Below are 27,830 nucleotides of genomic sequence, written 5' to 3'. Positions count from 1 at the left end.
AAGGCTGCAAGAGAAAAACAAAAAGTCACATACAGGGGAAAACCCATAAGATTATCTGCAAACTTCTCCACTCAAACTCTAAAAGCCAGAAGAGAATGGCAAGATATCTATCGAGCCCTGAATGAAAAAGGGTTTCAACCAAGGATAATATATCTTGCTAGACTTTCAGTCAAACTAGATGGCGGGACCAAAACCTTCTTAGACAAACAACAGTTAAAAGAGGCAACCATCACCAAACCGGCACAGAAAGAGGTTCTAAAAGTCCTCTTATAAACAAGAACATCACTATAATACTTGCAATATATCAGAGCAAACAAAACTACACTATAATACATTAAATCCATAATATCAGTAAATATCAATGGCTTAAACTCACCCATCAAAAGGCACAGGGTAGGGGATGGATCAGAAAACATAACCCAACCATATGCTGCTTGCAAGAATCCCACTTGACACAACAAGATAAACACAGACTTAAAGTGAAAGGATGAAAAATTATCCTGCAGGCTAATGGACCACAAAAAAAGGGCAGGAACAGCCATTCTCATCTCTAACACAATAGATTTTAAATTAAATAAAGTAATAAAAGATGGACAAGGTCATTACATAATGATTAAAAGATCAATCAGCAAAGAAGATATAACAATTATTAACATCTATGCACCCAATGAGAGACCACATAAATACATCAAGCACCTTCTCAAAGAACTTCAAAAATACATAAATAGTAATACAATAATAGTGGCAGACTATAACACCCCACTCTCACACTTAGACAGATCAACAAAACCCAGAATCAACAAAGAAACAAGAGAATTAAATGAAGAGATGGACAGACTAGACCTCTTGGACATTTTCATACTCTTCACCACGAAAAATTGGAATACACATTCTTTTCAATTCCGCACAACACATACTCAAGGACAGACCACATGTTAGACCACAAAGACAGCATCAATAAATTCAAGAGCATTGAAATCATCCCAAGTATCTTGTCAGACCACAGTGGAGTAAAACTAAAATTTAACAACAAACAGAAAATTATTAAAAGTCACAGAATTTGGAAACTAAACAACATACTCCTTAAGAACTACTGGGTCAGAGAGACACTCAAGCAGGAAATTCAAATGTTCCTGGAAACTAATGAAATGAAGATACAACCTATCAAAATATTTGGAACACAGCTAAAGCAGTACTGAGAGGGAAACTTATAGCCATACAATCACATATTAAACACCAAGAAGAAGCTCAAATGAACAACCTTACTGCACACCTCAAGGACTTGGAGGAAGAGGAACAAAGGAACCCTAAAGCAACCAGAAGGACAGAAGTCACAAAATTAGAGCAGAAATAAACAACATCGAAAATAAGAGAACCATACAAATGATCAATGAAGCCAAATGCTGGTTCTTTGAAAGAATTAAGCAAAATTGACAAACCCCTAGACAGAGTCACCACACAAAAAAGAGAGGAGACTCAAATTAATAGAATTGTAAACTATGGAGGAGATATCACAACTGACACCACAGAAATCCAGAGAATCATGCGAAACTTCTATGAAGAACTATACGCCACCAAGCTAGAGAATCTGGAAGAAATGGAAAAATTCCTAGAAACATATGCCCTTCCAAAACTGAACCAAGAAGAACTACAAAATCTAAATGCACCAATCACAGACAAAGAAATTGAAACCGTTATTAAGAATCTCCCCAACAACAAAAGTCCTGGAAAAGATGGCTTCACAAACGAATTCTACAAAACTGTCAAGTTTCACTTTCTAACGAAGTCCCAAAACCTAGATATACACCAGTTTCTGTGAGAGAGAGCATATCTTCACACGTATCTGTAAACTACTGCAAAATATATACCTGAAAGCAGAAGTACACTAGAGCTTGCAGTGAGTACCTCTCTAACACTTCCTCTCCACTATTCCAAGCTTTGGGTCCATGATTGCTCAACAATTTGTTTGGCTTCATATGTTAACTCTCTTTTCAGTCACCAGATTCCAGATGCCATTAGGATGCTGGCCAGGCTTCCCTGGATTGAAAACCCCACCAATGTGTCCTGGAGCTCAGCTTCCCCAGAGACACACCCTACTAGGGAAAGAGAGAGGCAGACTGGGAGTATGGACCGACCAGTCAACGCCCAGGTTCAGCAGGGAAGCAATTACAGAAGCCAGACCTTCTACCTTCTGCAACCCTGGGTCCATGGGTCCATGCTCCCAGAGGGATGGAGAATGGGAAAGCTATCAGGGGAGGGGGTGGGATATGGAGATTGGGTGGTGGGAATTGTGTGGAGTTGTACCCCTCCTACCCTATGGTTTTGTTAATTAATCCTTTCTTAAATTAAAAAAAAAAAGAAACAGTACCCATACTTCTTAAGCTTTTCCATAAGATTGAAGAAACAGGAATACTCCCTACCAAAACCCGATAGGGACACAACAAAAAAGGAAAACTACAGACCAATATCGCTGATGAACATAGATGCCAAAATATTAAACAAGATCATGGCCAACCGGATACAGCAGCGTATCAAAAAGACTGTTCATCACGTCCAAGTGGGATTCATCCCAAGAATGCAAGGCTGGTTCAACATACGTTAGTCAATCAGTGTCATTCACCACATCAATTAAAACAAAGCCAAAAACCACATGATTATCTCAATAGATGCAGAGAAAGCCTTTGACAAAATCCAACACCCAGTCATGCTCAAAACTCTACAAAAAATGGGTATAGATGGGAAATTCCTCAAGATAGTGTAATACATATATAGCAAACCAACAGCCAACATCATACTCAATGGACAGAAGTTGAATAAGGGACTAGGCAGGGCTGTCCACTGCCACCATTACTCTTCAACATAGTATTGGAAGTTCTTGCCATAGCAATCCAGCAAGAGAAAGAAATCAAAGGAATACAGATTGGAAGGGAAGAAGTCAAACTCTCACTATTTGCAGATGACATGATAGTATACATAGAAAAACCTAGAGTCCAGTAGAAAACTACTAGAAGTTATTAGGCACTATAGCAAAGTTTCAGGCTATAAGATCAATGTAAAAAATCAGTGGCATTTCTCTATGCAAAAACTAAAACTGAAGAAGACATCCAGAAATCACTCCCATTCACTGTTACAACAAAATCAATAAAATACCTAGGAGTAAAGCTGACCAAAGAAGTGAAAGACTTGTAGACTGAAAACTATGAGTCGCTCTTCAAGGAAATAGAAACTGATACCAAGAAATGGAAAGACATCCCATGCTCATGGATCAGAAGAATAAATATCATCAAAATTAATATTCTCCCCAGAGCCATGTATAAATTTAATGCGATACCCATCAAAGTTCCACCAAGCTTCTTTAAGAAAATAGAACAAATGCTACATTCATTTATCTGGAACCAGAAAACACCTAGAATTGCCAAAATCATCTTGAGGAAAAGAAACAGAAATGGAGGCATCACACTCCCAGATCTCAAACTATTATAATGCCATAATCATCAAAACAGCCTGGTACTGGAACAAAAATAGGCACACAGACCAGTGGAACAGAATTGAAAGCCCAGATTTAAAGCCCACACCTATGGACATCTAATCTTTGATAAGGGGGACCAAAGCATTAAATGGAAGAAGGAGGCTCTCTTCAATAAATGGTTCTGGGAAAACTGGGTTGTAACATGAGAAGAATGAAATTGACCCACCTTATCTCACAAAAAACAAAAATCAACTCCAAGTGGATCAAAGACCTGGATGTCAGACCAGAAACTATCAAATACTTAGAGGAAAACATTGGTGAAACACTTTCACACTAAAACCTCAAGGACATCTTTGATGAAACAAACCCAACTTCAAGGAAGACTAAAGCAGAAACAAACCAATGGGACTACATCAAATTGAAAAGCTTCTGCACATCCAAAGAAACTATTAAACAAACAAAGAGACCCCTCACAGAATGGGAGAAGATCTTCACATGCCAAACATCAGACAAGAGAATAATCACCAAAATATACAGAGAACTCAGCAAACTTAGCACCAAAAAAGCAAATGACCCCATCCAAAAATGGGCAGAAGATATATACAAGACATTCACTTTAGAGGAGATCCAAAAGGCTAACAAACATATGAAAAACTGCTCCAAGGTCACTGATTGTCAGAGGAATGCAAATAAAGACAACATTGAGATACCACTTCACTCCTGTGAGAATGGCATACATCAAAAAGGACAGCAGCAACAAATGCTGGAGAGGCTGTGGGGACAGAGGAAGCCTTCTACACTGCTGGTGGGAATGTAAATTGGTCCAGCCTCTCTGGACAGCAGTCTGGAGAACTCTCACAAGGGTATACATAGACCTTCCATATGATCTAGTAATTCCTCTCCTGGGGATATACCCCAAGGGTTCCTTAATGCCCAACCAAAAAGATGTGTGTACATCTATGTTCATAGCAGCACAATTCATAATACCTAAAACCTGGAAGGAATCAAGATGCCCAACAACAGATGAGTGGCTGAGAAAGCTGTGGTACATATACACAATGGAATAGGATGCAGCTATTAAGAACAATGAGCCCACCTTATCTGACCCATCTTGGACAGAGCTAGAAGGAATTATGTTAAGTCAGCTAAGTCAGAAAGATAAAGATGAGTATGGGATGTACCCACTCATCAACAGAAGTTGAGAAAGAAGAACAGAAAGGGAAACTAAAAGCAGCATCTGATTAAATAGAGAACAGGGCACCAATGTAAAAACACTGTGGTGAAGGGGAGGGTGGCCATTGGGCTTCCAGCATGGTGGGGCGCTGGGGGGTGGGGGTGGGTGGTGGGGATGGGACACAGTCTTTTGGTGGTGGGAGTGGTGTTTATTCTATTAAAGTGTAAACATATAAACCACTATTTAATTAATATGAGAGGCGAAAAGTTGATCATATGTCTAGAACTTCTTAAAACACAGACTGAGTCTTTTTAATACATAGGCTGTCTTTGATATGTTTTATCTCCCAGAAGCCTAGACCAGGAAGAACAGAAGTAACCGGTAGCACAGCTATATACAAGAAGCTGGGTATTATACCCCAAACCCTAACAAAGGGACTTTCCAAAGTTAACCCTATCAACAAATAATGTGACGATAACAATAACTATCCACTGTCTTCTTGAACCCTAAGACAACAGGAACCTCACATTTCCACTATAGAGCCTATATTTTCCCCAGTCCTGGAACCTTAGGGTGGGGCCCACTTTTCTACAAGCTGCTCTCAATTCAAATCAAATAATATTACATCCGCGGATCGCAACCTAATCCACGCAACGAGTGTCACCCTAGCATGCTTCACTTCAGACTGTGACCGGAGACTTCAGGTGTGGAATGACAACCCTTCAGCTTCATCACTCGGGTGAGACCTTTCCTCTCATAGTATACTCTAATTCCATTCCAAATGTTCCACTCCCCAATAAAGTCCCTAAACCTAGATATAGTCCAGACCCCCTGAGATAGAGCATAGGTTCACATGTGCCCATAAACTAGGGGAAAAATATATACCTGAAAGCAGAAGTACACAAGAGCATGTAGGGAATACCCCCCAACACTTCATCTGCACTATTCCAGTCTTTAGGTCCATGATTGCTCAACAATTTGTTTGGCTTTGTATGTTAACTCCCTTTTCAGCCACCAGGTTCCGGATGCCAGCAATATGCTGACCAGACTTCCCTGGACAGATGACCCCATCAATGTGTACTGGACCTCAGCTTCCTAGAGCCCCACCCTACTAGGGAAAGAGAGAGGCAGACTGGGAGTATGGATCGACCAGTCAACGCCCATGTTCAGCGGGGAAGCAATTACAGAAGCCAGACCTTCCACCCTCTGCAACCCACAACGACACTGGTTCATGCTCCCAGAGAGATAGAGAATGGGAAGGCTATCAGGGGAGGGGATGGGATACGGAGATCGGGTTATAGGAATTGTGCGGAATTGTACCCCTCTTATTCTACGGTTTTGTTAATGTCTCCTTCCTTAAATAAAAAAAGGGGGGAAGAATGTGGAATTTCAGCTTTAGAAGCTACAGAAAGAAAAAATGAGGTTAAATTTGCTTTACAATTGCACTAAGTGGGGGTCGGGCGGTGGCGCAGTGGGTTAAGCGCATGTGGCGCAGAGTGCAAGGACCGGTGTAGGGATCCCGGTTCGAGCCCCCGGCTCCCCACCTGCAGGGGGGTCGCTTCACAGGCGGTGGAGCAGGTCTGCAGGTGTCTTTCTCTCCCTCACTCTGTCTTCCCCTCCTCTCTCCATTTCTCTCTGTCCTATCCAACAACAAATAGCGTCAACAAGGGAAATAATAATAACCACAACGAGGCTACAACAACAAGGGCAACAAAAGGGGGAAAAAGTGGCCTCCAGGAGCAGTGGATTCATGGTGCAGGCACCGAGCCCAGCAATAACCCTGGAGGGAAAAAAAAATTGCACTAAGTAGCTTTTCTGATTAGAAAAGTAATGTTTATTTCAAAAAGGAAATCTGCAATAAATGATTTTAACTTGCTTCTAATTTTATATAAAAAAAAAACAGCAGGAACCTCCTGCTTCCTCTACAGAGCCTACATTTCCCCAGAACTGGAACCTCTTAGAGTAGGGCTCACTTTCCTGCATGCTTCTCTCAGTTCCTACTAAATGATATCGCATCTGCTGATCCCAACCTAATCAACACAATGAGTATCACCTCCATATGCCTCACTTCAGACTGTGTCCAGAGGCATCAGGCATGGAATGTCAACTTTTCAGGCTCATTAAGACCTTTCCTTTCATAGGATTCTCTAATTCCATTCCAGGTGGTTCATTTCCCAACAAAGTCTCAAAATCTAGATATAGACCAGGTCCCATGGGATAGAGAATATGTTTACATGTATCCATAAATTAGTACAAAATACATACCTGAAAGCAAAAGTACACAATAGTCTACAGTGAGTGAGTATGAAGTTCATAATGAAATAGTGTCTACTTAGACTTAGCTACCCTCCTCACCTATTTCCTATTATACTTCCCTTACTCACTCCCAAGCTATCCTTTTCAAAGCAAGGACTGCAACAGCTGAATAAGGGCAAGAGACTGGCATATTTTCACAATAACTCTTTAGTCACTATCAGGCCACCCCATCAGCTGGGGCCCTAGTCAGGGAATCCTGAGATTCCCAAACAGACATGATGGGCCTAGAGCTCGAATAAATCCCTCTCTCCATTGTTAATGGTCACCTATATCAGGAACAATAAAACAGACCCCATTGTGGGCCCCCATAGGACCTTGCCCTCAACTTGGATCAACAACTGTAGAGAATGTTCCATCCTCTGAAAGGAGAATGGACAACATACTCTATGCTACACCTGAGAAAGATGAGTCCTGATATTGGGGCAACCTGGAATGTTCCTACTCATTGACCACAGAATGTGACATCAGATCTACAGGGATGCAGACATCACATAGGCTCCTAAGCTGAATATGGGCCCCAGATCACATCAAATCGATGGGGTTTACAGTCAACAAGATTTATACACCTTTCCCATATTTGGGAGCTACTCTCTTCCCTGATCCAGCTTTCTGGTCCTTTTTCCAGCTATAACATCATCTCCCCAGACAATAACTAGGATCCACCTGTATGTCAGATTTCAGGCTCAGGGGAAAAAAAAAACACTAGTATAGCCACAGGCCCTTTGGAATATAACTAAAATATGCCTACTAGCTGTCTACAGAACGGAGACTCCCCACCCAACTCTTCATCTGCACTATGCCAGCCTTTAGGTTCATGATTAGCCAACAAATTGTTTGGCTTTGTATGTTGATTCTCTTTTCAGCCACCAGGTTCCACATGCTAGCATGATGCCCACCAGACTTCCTTGGACAGACAACACCATCAATTTATCCTGGATCCCTGCTTCCCCATAGCCCCACCCTACTTAGGGAAAGAGAGATGCAGGCTGGAAGTATGGATTGGCCTGTCAATGCCCATGTTCAGTAGGGAAGCAATTACAGAAGCCAGACCTTCCACCTTCTGCATTCCACAATGACCTTGGGTCCATACTCTCAGAGGGTTAAAGAACAGGAAAACTATAAAGAGAGGAGATGGGATACAAAGTTCTGGTGGTAGGAATTGTGTGGAGTTGTACCCCTCTTATCCTATGGTTTTGTCAGTGTTTCCTTTTTATAAATAAATAAAATAAAGAAAAGAAAAATGGGACCAGGTGGTGGTACACCTGGTTAAGTGCAAATATTACCATGCACAAAAACCCAGGTTCACATCCCCAGTCCCCACCTACAGGGAAAAAAAAACTTCAGGAGTAGTGAAGCAGGGCTACAAGTTTCTGTCTCTCTTTCCCTCTCCATTTCTCTCTAGCAAATAAAAAAATAGTTGAAAAATAGAATTTAGATATGATTCAGTTATCCCACTTCTGAGAATTTATACTAAAAAATTCAAAAACTAATTTTAAGAGACACATTCTCAATGTTTGTAGCATTATTTGCAATAGCCAAGAATTGAAAACACATTAACTGATGACTGAATAAAGAAGATGTGGTATAGATACACAATGAAATACTATTTTTCAATAAAGATGATATCCTGCCATTTCTGAAAACAGGGATCAACCTAAAGGATATTACATTAAGTGGATATATCCAGAAGAAGAAAGGCAAACATCTTGATGATTACACTTGTAAGTGATTTATGCAGACACAAACAAATGAACCAAATGCAATAGTAAGCTTTTGAATTGTAGAACAATTGGGGGTTACCAAAAGGGAAGGGGGTGTCCTGAGGTTGTCTAAGAACAAAAATAGATACATGTTGGTCTTCAATAATGTACAACTGAAACTGAAACCTATATAATATTATATTACAAAGGACTCTTCAATTAAAATAGTTCTTCTCTATAGCAAGCAAAAGTCCACACTCATCCTATTTAAAGTCAGTCCAGAGAAAAATAATCTCACTATCTTGAAAGTGCAGAAAATATTTAAAAATAATTCAAAATCTCAGCCACACTTAATGTAGTTATAAGTGCTAATGTAGAATTTATTTTAAGTTTCAAGGAAATGAAATTTGGGCAGCCTCATAGATAAATATATCCAACAAGGCTAAAATGATATATTCTATTATGTTCATATAGGTTTCAACATCTTTTTTTTTCTTTTTAATTGCTGAGTTGCACCACTTTAGGCTGACTTTTTCAGGCAGAAGGTGAGAGACAGATACAGAAAGACGGAGAGAGGGAAAGACATCTCAATACCAAAGCTTCCTTCAGTGTGGTAAGGGTCAGGCTCAAATCTGAGTCTTATGCATGGCAAACCAGGTGCACTCTCAAGTAAGCTAGGTCGCAGCATCTTTTCTGAAAAAATAAGTTAGAGAAAGTATACATGTATTTGCAGACCTGAAGATCTCTAAGACACAAGGGCACAAAGTGAACACAAAATGAAATGCGAACTGAGTAATTCCTAATACCTAAAACCTGGAAGCAAACCAGGTATCCAGTAACAGATGAGTGGCTGAGAAAGCTGTGGTATATTTACACAATGGAATATTGTGCAGATATTAAGAACAATGAACCCACCTTCTCTGACCCATCTTAGATGGAGCTAGAAGTAATTATGTTAAGTGACATAACTTGGAAAGAGAAAGATGAGTATGGGATGATTCCACTCAAACAGAAGATGAGAAAGAAGAACAGAAAAGGAAACTCAAAGTAGAATCAGGCTGAGTTTGAAGTACGGTGCCAAAGTAAAAATCTCTGGGTAGAAGGTGAAGGTAGATGTTCAGTTTTACTGGGGGTGTGGAAGGGTGTGGCACAAAGACTTTTGGTGGTGGGAATGGTGTTTATGTACACTCCTATTAACTTATAGTCCCACAAATGACCATTTAATATGAGAGGAGAAAAAGAGATTGAATGTCTCAAATATTTTGATGCATAGACCATACCTCTGATTATATGTTCGTTCCATCTAAGCAAGATTGCAAATTGGTAATCAGATTAAATTTTAACAGTGGGCTCAAATTATTAACACATTTCTAATAATGACTGTTCTTTGAAATATTAAATCTCCTAAAAGTTTAGAGCAGGGAGAACAGAAGCAACTGGTGGCATTAAAGGACATATATTATGGTGAGTTCTTGTATGATACAGCAAATCCTAACAATGGGATCTTCAAAGTTAACTCATTTGCCAAATAACTTGGTTATAGAAATAACTATCTCTTACCTTCCTTAACCCTAAAACAGCTTAAACTTTCTTTTTTTTTTTTTTTTTATAAAACCCATACTTCTCTCAGTCTTGGAACCTCTAGGGTGAGGCTCATTTTCCAGTCTTCTTCTAATTCATACCAACTGATACTGTATCTGCTGATCCCAACCTAAGCAATGCAACCAGTACCACCTCAACATGTTTCACTTCATACCATGTCCAGACACTTCAGGCATGGAATGTTAACCCTTCAAATTTATTACTCTGGTGAGACCTTTCCTAGCTCACAGGACTCCTTAATTCTATTTTGGGTGGTGCACTTCTTAACAAAACCTCAAAACCTAGATATAGACCCGGTCCATGAGATAGGGCATGTTTACATGTATCCAAAAATTATGGGAAAATATATACCTTGATGCAAAATAATTTGCAATGAATGAATAAATGAATCAATCAACTAGAAAGAGCTAAAAAGGGAGTTGGGCAGTAGTGCAGCACGTTAAGTACACGTGGTTCAAAGTCCAAGGACTGCCATAAGGTTCAAGGCCCCCAGCTCCCCACCTGCAGGGGAGTCGCTTCACAGGCAGTGAAGCAGGTCTGCAGGTGTCTATCTTTCTCTTCCCCTCTCTGTCTTCCCCTCCTCTCTCCATTTCTCTCTGTCCTATCTAACAATAACGGCATCAATAACAACAACAACTACAACAACAATAAAAAAACAACAAGGGCAACAAAAAGGGAAAATAAATAATTAAATATTTTTAAAAAAGAAAGACCTAAAAAGACACCTTAATGTACCAAATGAAACAGTTTCTACTTAGACCTAGATACCCTCCTCACCTACCTCCTATACATGTCCATAGCTAACCTTGTCAGACAAAGTACGGACTACAAAAGTTGAATAAGGACAAGAGATTGGCATACTTTAATGATGACTCTTTAGTCACTACCAGGCCACCCCATCACCTGGGGTCCTAGTCAGGGAGTCCTGTTATTCCCACACAGTTAATGGGCCTAGACCTCTAACAGATCCCTGTCTCCACTATCACTGGTTATCTATATCAGGAACAACATAATGGACCCCTTGGTGGGCCCCTATAGGACCTTGCCCTCAGTGTGGATCAATAATGGTAGGGAATGTTCCATTCTCTGAAGGGAGGAGGTTGGACAACACAATCTACCTTTCACCTGAGGAACATGGGTCCTGAAATTAGTGCAGCCTGGAATGTTTCTAGCTGTGACCACCGAATGTGAGCTCAGACCTACAGGGATGCAGAGGTTACATAGGCTCCTGTGCTGAATATGGGCCCCAGATCAAACCAATGGGGTTTATATTTAATAGTATTTATATAGGTTCCCAACATTAGGGAGCTATTCTCTTCCCTGATACAGCTATCTAGTCCTTTTTACAACTATGACACCATCTCCCCTGATAATAACCTTGTTCACCCTGCATATTAGATGCCAGACTCAGGCAAAAACTAATAAAGTCATGGGCCCCTTGGAATCTACCTAAAATAGACCTACTAGCTTTTTCCAAAACGGAGACCTCAGGTCTTCTTCTGCAATATTCCAGCCTTTAGTTTCATGATTAATCAACAATTTGTTCTGCTACCATGATGCCACCCGGGAATTTCCTGGGCAGAGGACCCCACCTTCCCAGATCCCTGACCCAGTAGAGAAAGAGAAAGACAGGCTGGGAGTATTGACAACCTGTCAATGCCCATGTTCAGCGGGGCACAATTACAGAAGCTAGACCTTCCACCTTCTGTACCCCATAATAATCCTCTGTCCATACTCCCCAGAGTGATACAGAATAGGAGAGCTATCAAGGGAGAGGATGGGATATGGTGGTGGGAATTGTGTGAAATTGTACCCCTCTTATCTTATGGTCTTGTCAATATTTCCATTTTATAAATAAAAATTATATAAATTAAAAACAAATTCATCCTTTTATGTAAGAAAGGGAAAACTATGCAGTGCTGGGCTAGTAATATTCCACAGGCTGCTATATAACCACACTGAGCAACAACTACTTTCTTTCATATGTTATGTTATGAACATTACATTCTTGCATCACCTTAAGCCTTTCCTCACTCTAGGAAGTTACTTGCCTGATTCTTCTAGACACTAATGTGTATTTTCCATTTTATAATGCACTTCTTGCTGGTATAGAACAGATTTGCTTTCTAAAAATAGGAAAGAAAAATATTTTAATAGTTGAATTGTGAAGGATTATGGATTGATCTATTAAAATGACTAAGTGAATAAGAAATTATTATTAAATAGTTTTTAATAAATAGTACATAGTTGAGAGCTTATAGAGTATTACCATAGCAAAGCCAGTTACTTAGATGAACCACAGCAACCTGATATAGTCTAAGGGATATGGGTGCCAGTGGTAGACTCACACAGAGATGGAGTCAAGTTCAGGCTGTGACATGTAAGTTATATTGCAACTAGTTATGCCACTCTTAGAGCATCAACCTCTCCATTAGTGAGATGGAAATTATACTGTTTCACCTGAAGGTGCTTGACACTTAATGTGATTAATGATTACATGCTAACTTTGTTGAAGTACAGAGCTATCCAGACAATAGACTAAGATGTGGGAGGTGCAGATCTCCCAACCTGGGTAGAGGCCCATCACTTCTACATTGAGTCTTGAGGAGGTAGACCCCAAGGCCAACCTGACTTGACTCTGTAGGCTGATATGGCACCGAGCTCAGGGGCAAGGGAGCTGTCTCCTTAGACAACATTCCTAAGGGTTCCTGTTTCTTGTGCATGACAATAAGTGACCTCCCTATGTAAGGCCATAACTTGGGTCCTTATACGTTGGTAACTTGCCTTTAAGCCCAAGCTGGATATGAGAAGCAGGTGTGAAAAGGTGCACCTAAGGGTAATTAACATGACGTGAGCATCACATGCTTTCCTCATTGGGTCCTACATACTTCCCCTATATTCCTATTAGATGGTGATCAGTACATCTAACCTTGTGTATGAATAGTAAATGAGTTGTCTCTCTGAAGAACTCCCAAATATTGGTCCTTTCCTCTGTGCGTTACCCTCACCACTGGTTCCCAGTTCCCCATGTTGCTGCCATTTCTCCGCTAGCCAGAGGAGATGCCCAGCAACACTAAGAATGGAAGTTATTCATTGGAGATTATTTACCATCACTTCCATTTTCATGAGAATATATTTTTCTGAAAATAAAGTTATATTGACAAGTCACCCTGTCCCCACATCTTGCCACATTATTAAAGTTATCCATAGACAGGATTACAGAAGGGCTAGGAATAGTTTTTTTTTTTTAACTGACACAGATTATAATATGGAACAAATTACAAAGGGAAGAAATCATTTGATGTTATCTTGTACAATAGCACCAAAAGAGGCAGGGACACCATTCCTGGATTCCATTAAAAAATAATACTAATTTTATATCTCTTGTTTTGTCAGAAGTATCCATGTGCTATGTATGCTCAGATCTCATTGACAGTGTGTGTCTGAGAGGGACAGAGAGAAACGTATATGCATAGGTGTGTGAGGAAAAAAGAACTGATAGAGCTTTGTAACAAGTACATTTTCATCTTCTTCCTCAACTTCTGTTGATGAGTGGGATCATCCCATACTCATCTTTATCTTTCTGACTTAGCTCACTTAACATAATACCTTCTAGCTCACTTGGGCAGTGCACCTGCTTTGCCATGTATGTGGGCCAAGTTCCCACCTTACTGGAGGGGTGTTATTCTCTCTCTGTATAACTGAAAAAGTCAGACCAGAGTAGTGACACCAAAACAACAGAAAGATATAAAAGCTTCACATGTCACTGGGTGGGGTATACTGCACAAAAGCAAATGACTCTGGGAGGGCAGTTAGGCTATGTGTGAAAAGGGTTTTGGGGTTTTGATGTACCCATATGTCAACAACCACCAATGTAAACCATTAAGCCACCCAAAAACGAAAAAGAAGAGCTTCTCATATCTAACATGGAGAAAGTAGGCCATAGTCCAAAATGTGTACACACACACACACACACACACACACACACACACACACACACACACATCTATCTATTACATATATATATATATATATATATATATATATATATATATATATATATATATATATATAGACTAAGTTGTAAAAGTTCCATTTCATCATTATTGGGCATGTTTCTTCCACATTCATTATGAATTACTCGTTATCTGTACAAACAGAAACAATATTAGTATCAGATAATACCCACTCTTACAAGCTCCTCAAGCACAGACTCTAACAAGTTATAGAGTGTACAAAGACTAACTATACTTTGCCTTGCATATGGAAGATGCTCAATAACAATCTGCTAACAAAAAATATAATCTGAAAATGTTATTCAAATATAGACGAAATGTTGTGACACAATTAATTCAAATATGAATCCAGCAATCTTGTTCTCTCTTAGAATCCTGAATATGAAATTACATTGATTTACTTAAACTTATTTCTATGTTGCTGTGATAGACATGCCAACTTGTCTCTTGGCTTGGTATTTTTCCTCCATGGTAGCTACAAGGAAGGTTCTATTTAAGATGGTTGTTACAAGGAAGTCTTGCAATTTAAAGATATTTCACCAAAGACAGACACTCATTTTAGATGAAATGCCTTAAATGCAGTTATCCAAACAGCTATTACATTTTTTACAACAAAAGGTTCTTTCTGATATCCCAAGATATATCAGTCAGAGGTAGGAGATTTATTTACACAAAATAAATTTTATCACACTCACCAATAGTGAAGAAAATGCAGTGAAGATAAAATTTGCAACAACACTAGAGGATTCCTATACCTATTTTTAGGATATGTCAGTATGGCTAATCATTTTCTGAGAGAGTATGTTTTCAAAAAAGTCAGTGGGGAATAAGCTTTATAAATAATTGTTAAATGATGAGGGTTTTAAGAAAGTCAGAAACATGAGAAAGGTAACCGGTTTGGCTAATACACATAGTGTTAAAAAAAGAAGAAGAAAGAAAAAAAAAAGCACAATAAAGTAAGAGACAATTATGAGTTTTATGGGAGTGTTACAAGACCCAAGAGAAAATACTATTGTATTATAGTTCAGTGTCCTTTCTCTCTCCCAAGACTCTTTTATTTTATATTTAAGTGATTGAAATGTATTGATCCAAATATTTACTGAAATGCTACTGGGTACATTTTCCCCCTTAAAAAAGTAAGCAAAACATAAAAAAAGGGAATAGATAATTATGTCATTCACACTTATGGGAATGGACTGTAAGAAAATAAAATCAGGGAGTTGGGCCATAGCGCAATGGGTTAAGTGCATGTGACAGGAAGAGCAAGGACCAGCATAAGGATCCCTGTTTGAGCCCTGGCTCCCCACCTGCAGGGGAGTTGCTTCACAGGTGGTGAAGCAGGTCTGAAGGTGTCTATCTTTCTCTCCCCCTCTGTATCCTCCCCTCTTCTCTCCATTCTTCTCTGTCTGATCAACAATGATGACATCAATAACAACAACAACTACAAGAAAACAACAAAGGCAACAAAAGGGAATAAATCAAAAAAAAAAAAAAGAAAGAAAATCACTCTTTACCACAACTAAAAGAGTAAAGTGCTAATGCTACAGATAATAATAATAATAAAGGAAAAATGAATCCAGACAACATACCCGTTTCCTTAGGTTGCAAGTAAGGGTAAGATTTCTTGAGAACGAGTTAGCAAAAGCCGTATAAAAGTCCAGGACTTTGAGCAAAGCTTCTCGCTTGATGATGTGGAGGTCACAGTATGTCAGTGCCCTGACATTGGCACATGCATGAGCAAGAGTAGTTTCCTTCCAGAAGATGTCTCCAAATACATCACCTTTTCCTGGAAAAAAGTATGAGACTGATATTCAAGTATCTACAATAGTTCCTACCCGACCCACTATTTTAATTCCATTTTACATATAGTGTTGATCTTCCAGCATAATATATAGCCTTAATGCACAATTCCATCTGTACACACATAAAATGTATAAAACTTTCACCTAATGCATAAAATAGCATCCACCTGAATTGAGTTATTGATGGAAATCTGAAGTAGTAACAATAAATTAACTCTTACAGAGAAGTCACAAAAACCTCCTCTCAGCAAAACTTCATTTTCTGTCACTTTAAATTTCCCTAATCTGATTAGAAAGTGCTAAGGTGCTTTCTAAGTCGCATCCATTTTTTGCTCCTTCAAATACAGATAACTATATCTGGAACTTATTCAACATATATTAAACATACGTTATTCAGCAACCAAGTTTTGTGCTTCAGGCAGATTAAAATTCACTGCAACTTAATCCCCAATGATGCCTTTCCTTTGTCACTAACTGAAGCTTACACCGGGCTTCAAAGTCCACCTTAAAATTCTGCCAACTATTCAAGAGCCTAAGGAACTAAATAAGCCAAATCAAGGAATTTCAGTTTTGTTTTCCTATACATAGACTCATAAGAATTCTACAGAAATATAGATGTTTTTTTTTTAATTTCAGAAACTACTATTCACTTCAGGAGGATACCCAGTGGTGACCTGAACACATCCATTCACCATTTCAGATCAGGAGTATCCAATTGCCCAAAGGAGAATGCAGAAGATGCAACAATTTATGTGCCCCAAAGCCATTCTGCTGAGGCAATTTCACAGGAACTCTGACTTCAACAGTACCATCAACTGTACTCTTAGTTCTGCCATGAGGAGTGGACAATTTTAAAGTAGAAAAGACAGGAAATATATCAAGCTAGGAAAATTTTTTATTTCTGAAGCATTTGACCAGTGACTTATTCTTTCTGCTCTCTAACCATGAATATGAGGGATATCTGTTCTCTTCATGAAAATTAAAGTTACACGGACTGCAGGAAGATGGCGGACTGAGAAGCCGCTAGCGGCAGAGCTCCGACCACATCTCCTGGAAACGGTAGGATTTTCTGCCTTTAGCAGGCCAGCCAATAAGGGGTCCTAGCAGTGACACCAAGGAGGTGACTATAACTTAATTTGGGTTAAGAATTAGAGTAAAGGTGGTGTTGTTAAAATTCGGAGGCTCCAGCTGGCCAGGCTAGCTTTACGGGCAGGTAACAGAGACGACCAGAGACATACAGGGAAGCTGTATTTCTTTATTCAGGAACAACGATTCATAAACTAAACCAAACTAATCAACAAACAGAACTCTGCTGCCTCTTTCCCCCGCAGCGGCACCAAGCACTCTCTAACTCTGCAATTCTCCAACTCTCCAACACTGGAACTCTGGAACCCTCTCGGGGTTCCTTGGGGTGGGGCCAAGCGGGCCCCCAAAATTAGCAGGACTGATCCAATTTTCTTGTCGGGGGAGAGCTAGAACAACCCAATGTAAAGCAACAAGGTGGCATGGACTAGCGGGCGGCTGCTCCAGACTTCCCAGGCGGCGGCGGGCAAGGCGGGTGCGCCAGCACTGTCCTCCGCCCGGGAAGGCGGCTCCTCCACCGGTTGCAGAGCGTTGCTGGGTGGCCAGCAGAGGACCGGGAGGGAGCACTGTAGCTCGGGGGCTTTCTCTTGGGAGTCTCCGGGGAACACCGCGACCCTGAGGGTGGATCCGAAGACTTCTTGAGTATAGCTCTCAATGGATCAAAGGACTTGGAGCTAGTTTTCATTTTCGAGAAATCCTTTAAAAAAGTCTGGAGGGGGGGTTTCCAGGAAGATGGCGGACTGAGAAGCTGCAGGCAGCTGAGCTCCGACCACATCTCCTGGAAACGGTAGGATTTTCTGCCTTTAGCAGGACAGCCAATAAGGGGTCCTAGTAGTGACACCAAGGAGGTGACTATAACTTAATTTGGGTTAAGAATTAGAGTAGGGAAAAGAGGGGAAAAAAACCTTTTTTTTTCTTTCTTTTAATTTTCAAGCATACCTCCTCCCCCCAAGCAGTCCCTAGGGACCAGCTCCTAGCAGGATCCCCCACAGCACCAAACAGGGTGCTTTATTGAATTCAATGATACACATTTGGGAATTTCCTTTCAATGTTCTTTAATTACAACTCTTTTTCTTATCTTCTACCTTTTCTCTCTCTTGTCTCTCTCTCCCTCTTTTTTTTTAATCTTGTCATACACTTCTTCCTTCTTCTTTGCCTTTCTGAATTTGTGAATTATTTGGGGGAAGAAATCAGACTCAGAGTGGACTCTCTATGTGTGTATCTCTGCTCTAGTTCCCTTTCCCCTCTTGTTACCCCTAGAATATACAGTGGATAGTAGATTTGCATAACTGTCTATTCTTGCTATCCTTTCTTTCTTTTCTCTTTCCTCACTGGGATTTGGTTACTATTTTTTCAAGGATTGGAGAAATTGTTTCGCTAACTGGTAAGGATTAAACTACTCCAATACTTACTTCAGTTGCTACTGTAATTCCTGAGGTCGGTGAGTGCAATTGTAATAAAGGTATTTAGTACAGTGTTACTTGTACTCAAGACACAACAACTGAGGAACAACAGAGCATAAAAAAAGAAACACATAAAAAAAATGGGTAGATCAAAAACAAATAAAACTTCTACTTCAATGAATGAAGACAAGAGCCCAGAAGAAACTACAAATCAGCCAGAATTAACCATAGATAAGAAAAGTATGCAAGCAATAATAAACTTATTAATCACAGAAATGAAAACAACATTGGAGGAAAGGAATGGCAGTATTAGGGAAACAACAGTTGAGACCCCCAAGGAAAATACTGATTATCTTGAGGCAATGAGAGAACTGAAAGCTGAAATAGCTGTAATGAAGAAAGAAGCTGAGGCAAGGGAAAGCAGACTAACAGAAGCAGAAAACAGAATTAGTCAGACAGAGGATGAGTTAGAGAAAACTAAGAAAGAGGGAAAAGAGCTTAAAAAGAGATTGAGAGACACTGAAAACAACAACAGAGACATATGGAATGATCTCAAAAGAAGTAACATTCGTATAATTGGCCTGCCAGAGGAAGAAAGAGACGAAGGGGAAGCAAACATTCTAGAGGAAATAATACAAGAAAACTTCCCAGACCTGAATAACAGAAAGGATATCAAGATTCAAGAGGCCCAGAGAGTTTCAAACAGAATCAACCCAGACCTGAAGACACCAAGACACATCAGATGAGTGGCTGAGAAAGCTGTGGTATATATACACAATGGAATACTATGCAGCTATCAAGAACAATGAACCCACCTTCTCTGACCCATCTTGGACAGAGCTAGAAGGAATTATGTTAAGTGAACTAAGTCAGAAAGTTAAAGATGAGTATGGGATGATCCCACTCATCAACAGAATTTGAGGAAGAAGATCTGAAAGGGAAACTAAAAGCAGGACCTGATCAAATTGTAAGTAGGGCACCAAAGTAAAAACCCTGTAGTGAGGGGTAGACATGCAGCTTCCTGGGCCAGTGGGGTGTGGAGTGGTTGGGAGGATGGGTCACAGTCTTTTGGTGGTGGGAATGGTGTTTATGTACACTCCTAGCAAAATGTAGACATATAAATCACTAGTCAATTAATATGAGAGGGGGAAAATCAGTTGTATGTCTCAAAGGTTCTCAAAACACAAACTGAATCTTTTTAATATATAGGCTGTGTATTTGATATGTGGACTCTCTCAAAAGCCTAGACCAAGTAGATTAGAAGCATCCAATAGCACAGCTATATACAAGATACTGGATACTGTACAGGAAACCATAACAAAAGGACTTTTAAAAGTTAACCCAATTACCAAATAATGTGATGATAATATTAACTATCGATTGTCTTTTGGAACCCTAAGACAGCAGGAACCTCACATCTCCACTATAGAGCCCCTACTTCCCCCAGTCCTGGACCCCTTGGATAGGGCCCACTTTCCCGTATACATCTCCCAATCTGTACCAAATAATATTGCATCCACCGATCACAACCTAACCAACGCAACGATTGCCACCTCAACATGCTTTACCTCAGACTGTGTCCAGAGACTTCACGTGTGGAATGACAACCCTTCAGCTCATTACTTGGGTGAGACCTTTCCTTTTATAGTACACTCTAATTTCATCTCAGGTGGTTCACCTTCTAACAAAGTCCTATAACCTATATATACACCAGTTTCTGTGAGAGAGAGCTTATGTTCACACGTATCCATAAACTACTGCAAAATATATACCTGAAAGCAGAAGTACACTAGAGTTTGCAGTGAGTACCTCTCTAACACTTCCTCTCCACTATTCCAAGCTTGGGATCCATGATTGCTCAACAATTTGTTTGGCTTCGTATGTTAACTCTCTTTGCAATCACCAGGTTCCAGATGCTACCAGGATGCTGGCCAGGCTTCCCTGGACTGAAGACCCCACCAATGCGTCCTGGAGCTCAGCTTCCCCAGAGACACACCTTACTAGGGAAAGAGAGAGGCAGACTGGGAGTATGGACCGACCAGTCAACGCCCATGTTCAGCGGGGAAGCAATTACAGAAGCCAGACCTTCTACCTTCTGCAACCCTCAATGACCCTGGGTCCATGCTCCTAGAGGGCTAGAGAATGGGAAAGGTAGCATGGGAGGGGGTGGGTTAAGGAGATTTGGTGGTGGGAATTGTGTGGAGTTGTACCCCTCCTACCTTATGGTTTTGTTCGTTAATCCTTTCTTAAATAAAAAATTTTAAAAAAAAGAAATTTAAAGTTAGTACTGATAGGTATAAGAAAGATGTATTATAACCCCCAAACCAGTCAGTCCACCCCCTACCTCACCCTGACAAATAAAAAGCAAGCAGAGAAAATAAGAGATCAAGAGGAAGGTGAGAAATGCTGAGTAATATTACAGACTGCGCAAGTAGTTTAGAAACCTTCAGGCACTCTGGAATAGAAATAGCAAATAAACATATTACTAAGGAAGTGGGTGAGTGATCTTTTGCTGTGCAGAAGCTTTTCAATTTGATGTAGTCCCATTGGTTTGTTTCTGCCTTAGTCTTCCTTGCAATTGGGTTTGTATCTTTAAAGATGTACTTGAGGTTTAGGTGGGAAAGTGTTCCACAAATGTTTTCCTCTAATTATTTTATAGTTTCTGTCTAACATCCAGGTCCTTGATCCACTTGGAGTTGATTTTTGTTTCTGGTGAGATATGGTGGTTTAATTTCATTCTTCTGCATGTTTCAACTCAGTTTTCCCAGCACCATTTATTGAAGAGAGCCTCCTTCCTCCACTTAATACTTTGGGCCGCCTTATCAAAGATTTCATGTCCATATGTGTGGGGGTTTAGTTCTGGGCTTTCAGTTCTGTTCCCCTGGTCTATGTGCCTATTTTTGTTCCAGTACCAGGCTGTTTTGATGATGATGGCCTTATAATATAGTTTAAGGTCTGGGAGTGTGATGCCTCCATTTCTGTTTTATTTTCCTCAAGATAGTTGTGACAATTCTAGGTGTTTTCTGGTTACAGATAAATGACTGCAGTTTTTGTTCTATTCTCTTAAAGAAGCTTGGTGGAACTTTGATGGGTATCACGTCAAATTTGTATATGGACCTGAGGAGAATATTCATTTTGATGATATTTATTCTTCTAATCCATGAGCATGGTATGTCTTTCAATTTCTTGGTGTCATTTTCTATTTCCTTGAATAGTGACTCATAGTTTTCAGTATACAAGTCTTTCACTTTGTCAGTTTTATTCCTAGGTATTTTATTGATTTTGCTGCAACAGTGAATGGGAGTGATTTCTGGATGTCTTCTTCTTCAGATTTGTTGTTTGCATAAAGAAATGCCACTGAATTTGTATATTTATTTTGTAGCCTGATACCCTGCTATATTGCCTAATAACATCCAGTAGTTTTCTGCTGGATTCCTTAGGTTTTTCTATGTATACTATCATATCATCTGCAAATAGTGAGAGCTTGACTTCTTCCCTTCCAATCTGTATTCCTTTGATTTCTTTCTCTTGCCTGATTGCTATGCAAGAACTTCCAATACTATGTTGAAGAGTAATGGTGATAATGGACAGCCCTGTCTAGTCCCTTCATACAACTTTCTATGTCACCTAAGTATCACTCAATTTGCAACTTTTATGACCTTTCTGTGAAGATTGCAGTCTTGTAACCAATTACTTTGTCATTCACAGAAGGAATATCTATTGTCTTTTTTCAAGATTCCTTATGCATATTTACACTAAGAAAATCATAGAAAACACAGGTTGTGGGGATATAAGATTATGTCTAGACTATCTAATGTAGATGCGTCCTTTTCTTCATCACAATGATTTTTTGCACAATTTCAGAGCTGAGAAATCCCACTCATATTTATGATTATAAAATATTTGATGCTGGTTTTTAGGTCAACTCCCACAGGGTGCAAGTAATCTTAGCTATAAACATTTTAAAGCTTGAGAAAACTAACCTCTCTTCAAAGCCCTAAAATTAGTAGAAAATCTCACACTCAACATGAAAGTTGTTGTTTGGTCTATTTATATTTTCTCAGTTCTTTACATCAAACCTTAAGAAGTTTTTCACTTTGAAACCACAGGAAATGGAATTGTAAAACAGAAGTAAATTGCAATAATTAATAAAGTAGGAAACTAGAAAATACGACAGAACAGATTCAAATAATTACAAATCAACAAAAGACTGATACCATAGTATGCTGAAGAATTATGGTCCTTTGAGTTACTTATTGTATAGGCTGAGTTTTTTAAAAAAAAAAAAAACTTTTATTTTTTTTATTTATAAAAAGGAAACACTGACTAAAACCATAGGATAAGAGGGGTACAACTCCACACAATCCCTACCACCAGAACTTCTTTTTTTTTTTTTTTTTTATTTAAATTTTTAATTTAAGAAAGGATTAGTGAACAAAAGCATAAGGTAGGAGGGGTACAACTCCACACAATTCCCACCACCCAATCCCCATAACCCACCCTCTCCCATGATAGCCTTCCCATTCTCTAGCCCTCTGGGAGCATGGACCCAGGGTCGTTGAGGGTTGCAGAAGGTAGAGGGTCTGGCTTCTGTAATTGCTTCCCCGCTGAACATGGGCGTTGACTGGTCGGTCCATACTCCCAGTCTGCCTCTCTCTTTCCCTAGTAAGGTGTGTCTCTGGGGAAGCTGAGCTCCAGGACACATCACCAGAACTTCTTATTCCATCCCCATCTCCTGATAGCTTTCCTATTCTTTATCCCTCTGGCAGTATGAACCAAGGGAGGCTGAGTTTTTTTTAGGTTAGAACCATTATTTGATGAGTTAATGAAAGGTAATTTAAATGAATAAAATCATCTCAGTTATATTGATACATCAGTGAATATACCTATGTAAGATAGCTCATGAATCTCTAAAATTACAACATTTGGAAATTTATTAATATAAGTTCGTGTGAATATATGTGGATATATGTAATGATAATTTCATATGGTGATTTTTAAATATTATATTTAATCTATATGTTCTCATATTTATTTCTTAACAATTCTATATAATTAGTACAATAAGCCAATAAGCACTATAGATATAATCACACAAAATTTCTACTTATAAGTGAATACTACTAGCTTCCACACTGGTTTTAAATGAAATTTAACCATTTATAAACAATAAGTATCATAAAATAGTATTTGAAAGGAAAATGATAGAACATGATGAGTATTAAAATTACATAAATACCTAAGTGCATTCAGATAATATCTTTTAACAGCATGTAGAATTGATAACTGTCAATCTTTAGTGATTGACATCCAACTATTCTGTTAAAAAATATGATACAAACTTGAAGGCACAGGTGGTGGTGGTGTGCCTGATTGAGCCCACACATTACAATGCACAAGGACCCAGATTCAAGGACCCAGTCCCTACTACTGTAGGAGGAAAGCTTTGCAAGTACTGAAGCAATGCTGTAGATCTCTCTCTCTCTCTTTCTCTCTACTTATCTATCTCACCCCATCTTCTCAAGTTCTGGCTATATCTATGCAATAGATACCAATAAATTAAAAAAAGAACTTTTGAGGAAATAAATTATTCTATTTATTTATTTATTTCCCTTTTGTTGCCCTTGTTGTTTTATTGTTGTTATTATTGATGGCCCAACTCCCAACAAATGATTCTTAACTACTGAAAATTAATGATGTTTATTTACTAAAAGAATGAGACGATAGCTTGTAAAATAAGTTGTAAATTATAATGAAATAGAGTGCATGCTTTTTTTTTGCCACCTTAAAATCTGCATTATGAGTACACCACTTTTATTGGCCATTTATTTGTTCCCTTTTTCTTCTCCATTCTGTTTGATAGACATAATCAAGTAGAAAGGAGGGGGTGAGAAAAGTATATAGAAAGAGACACACCTACACTACTGCTCCATTGCTCTTGAATCTTACCCCTGTAATTGGGGAATGGTTGTTTGAACGTAGGTCCTCATACATGATAATCATGCAGTCTACTGGGTGTACCATCACCTGGACTTGATAGTAGCTACCTTTAAGAGGGTAGAGGATATTGTAATAAACAGACTGATAATTGTAAGTATGACACAATTAATGTCAGAAGTAAATTGGCTATATATAAAAACACACTAATGCATTGAAACAAGTTAGATGCCAGTTATAAAAATGAAATTAAGGGGTCAGGCAGTGGTATACCTTGTTAATCTCACATATTAACATCCAGAAGGATTAAGATTGGAGCAGGCTTGAGCCTCTGCTCCTAGCTACAGCAAGGATGCTTCATAAGTGGTGAATCAGGTCTGTAGATCTGTAGGTGCCTGTTTCTCTCTCTCTCTCTCTCTCCCCCTCACCACTCAATTTCTCTCTGTCTTATTGGATAAAATAGAGAACAGAAAAATGGCCACTAGGAGCGAAAGGTTTGTAATGCCAACACTAAGCCCCAACAGTAACCCTTGTAGCAATAAAAAAATAAATAAATAAATCAGAATTTACAAGCACTTGTATCTTGAAACTCATATGATTTCTTTTCCTAAAAGAAAAAAAATCCGGGTGGGGCGGAAATGTACCTGGTTAAGCACACATAGTAAGAAGTGCAAGGAACTGAGCTTCAGCAAGGAAGACTAAAACAAAAATAAACCAATGAGACTACATCAAGTTGAATAGTTTCTGCACAGCAAAAGAAACCATCATCCAAACAAAAAGACTCCTCACAGAATGGGATACCATAAGACAAGAGGCTAATAAATAATACATATACTTTTTTTTTAAAAAAATTATCTTTGTTTATTGGATAGAGACAGCCAGAAATTCAGAGGGAAGGGGGAGTAGAGAGGGAGAGAGGCAAAGAGACACCTAAAATACTGCTTCTTCACTTACAATGATTTTCCCCCTGCAGATGGAGACTGGGGGGTTGAACCCATGATTACTTTTAACATTTGTACTTTATCCACTCTTATATTCTACACTTAAAGTATTTTCATAGGAGAATGTTGTGAACTGCTGTGCAGATGTCCCCTCAGACTACTGCCAGTTCCCACGAGAGTTGGGACATTCTCGGAGTGCCTCTTCCGCCATGTTGTCCCCTCAGGCTAGTGCCAGTTGCCTCGAGAGTTAATACGATATTCTCGAAGTGCCCTTCCCAAGCAATCCTGTCCCAGCTTGTCACTCCCAGTTTTTGCCCTATAAAGCCCTTCTTCTTCCGCCTCTCTCACTCTTGCCCGCTCTCTTGCCCGCTCTCTTGTCTGCTTTTCACTTCAGTGATTAGATGCAGGGAAGATTGCTGCATGAGGCAGCCATTTTGGCTAGCTCCATGTGGCCCGAACCACTGTGCTCTCACCCAACTCTGAGGTGCCCGCGCAAATAAAGAATTGTATTCCCTCTCCGCTCTGGATCTCCTCTCTCTCTTTCTCCTCCACGGCGCAGCAGACACCTGGCGTCCGAACAGGGACTGGCACGAATGTGGGACCTAACCGGCCCATCCTGCAGATAAGTAAAGCCGTTTTGCTACCTATCCACTATGGGCTGCCTTTCTACTTATAAAGAGGTTCCCCAAAGCCTCTACTCTTTCCTCATGAGACAGTTTCTCTGTCTCTGGAACATTTTGCTCTGGGCCACACCTTGGTTTCTCTTGACCGTGATGGTAGCACTTGGGAGATGCGCGGGGTCCCCTCCCATGTCTCCCACAGGAAGTACTGACTCTAACCTGAAAAACAGCCCTAATCTAACCAAACATGAGGCTGTTGCCCAGAGGCTCCTATTTCGGCAGACGTGTCTTTGCACAACATCTGCAGCTCCTCCCCCTGCCACTTTTCCCGGAGGCCTCCGGGACTCATAATACAAAATGGCAAAATCTAAAAAATTAGTTCACAGAGCCCAAAAATAAAACCTCCCTACCATTTCTTTTTTCCCCCCTCACTCTCTCTAAATATCTTAAGCCTGCTTTCTGTCTAACCCCTCTGCTTTCTATAGTGTTTTATAAGACAATGATTTGAATGACATAATTTTTGTTGCTCTGAGTATTCTGAAACTTAATTGACTTTATTTAAAAAAAAAAAGCTAGATGCAGCCAGGGTTTCTAGAGACATCTAAATAACAGTAAAAAATAGTTTTTCTCCTCTTTTGATATTTTTTTGTCTTAGAATAAATATAAAACGTTTTAGTTTTAAACCATGTGAGTAAAAATGGTTCAACTAAGACAGTACAGATCTAAATTTGTGTTTAAAATGACATGTCTTCGTAACAAAAGTTTTTCTCCTCTTGTGAATTAAAGACCATGCTTATGTGTGTGCTTAAAGTTTGGTAAACATTAACTTTAAGGTTAAAAAAATGTAACTTTAAGGTTACATTCTTACCAGACAAAGTTAATAAAAGAGTTTCAACATAATGTTCATAAAGGTAAAATTAATTTGTGTTTAAAATCTGAGGTAAAAATTAGTGAAAAATCAATATATTTTAACTAAAATTGTTCTGAAAATCCTGCGCAAACCTAGGGTGTGTCTCCATCTTAAATGGGTGTAACAAAAGATAAAAAAGATGTTACTGATATGTAAAGCTCTCAAATACCTTCTCAATTAGAGGTAGAACCAGCCCAGGCAAGTGATAGATCACACAATGGTTATGCTAATGATTCTCATGCCTGAGGTTCTAGCAATGATTCTTTGCCTTACCACATTTTATTGCACTTAAATTGGTTAAACAGCCTTAAAATGATACGAGAAAGACCTTACAAAATTATAAGGATACTTAAACCAATTATAATCATCGAGTTATCAATTATAGTAAACTTCTAACTTGTTACACAAGTTTTTTTTTTTTTTTCACAAGTAAGTGATTATAGCTGTCAAGCCTTCACATGAAGAAGCATCTGTTCATATGGTAAGGTATTAAACTATAAGATGTTCCTCCATATACTTATGTGAATTAATGACATTCACATATTTTTCTACACTTAACTGGTATATCTCATTCTGCCACTATAGGCCTGCCTTTGTCAGCCAACAATTTAAAGATGTTTCCCTTTATAACATCACCCATGCCACAGACATCCCTTACTACCTCCAAAGACAAATGGTTGTTGAGAAGGCCCGCCAAATGCCTAGGCTCAATTAAGTAAATAAGAAATAAGGGGAGATACATCCCCCCAATATTCAGTTGGCTAAGGCACCAAACCTCTTTTTCTATAAAAAAATTCGAATCAGATGCCCTGTTAACCACAGGAAGCAGATTGTTTGTGTTTCTTTCACAGGAATCC

General features: G+C 39.3%; 1 protein-coding gene across 1 annotated transcript in view; it reads right to left on the bottom strand.

The window, feature by feature from the left end:
• Window positions 1–27,830, bottom strand: part of KCNH5 (potassium voltage-gated channel subfamily H member 5) — a 447,738-nt gene that overhangs the window by 83,527 nt on the left and 336,381 nt on the right. Inside the window, exon 10 of the mRNA XM_007530917.3 lies at window positions 15,867–16,063. Within this exon, the coding sequence (XP_007530979.1) occupies window positions 15,867–16,063 (197 nt within the window). The remainder of the gene's footprint in view (window positions 1–15,866; window positions 16,064–27,830) is intronic.

Source organism: Erinaceus europaeus, chromosome 16 (genome assembly GCF_950295315.1).
Source record: "Erinaceus europaeus chromosome 16, mEriEur2.1, whole genome shotgun sequence".
Lineage (NCBI taxonomy): Eukaryota > Metazoa > Chordata > Mammalia > Eulipotyphla > Erinaceidae > Erinaceus > Erinaceus europaeus.
Note: the sequence above shows the minus strand (reverse complement) of the source record. Positions and strands in the feature narration are given on the sequence as shown.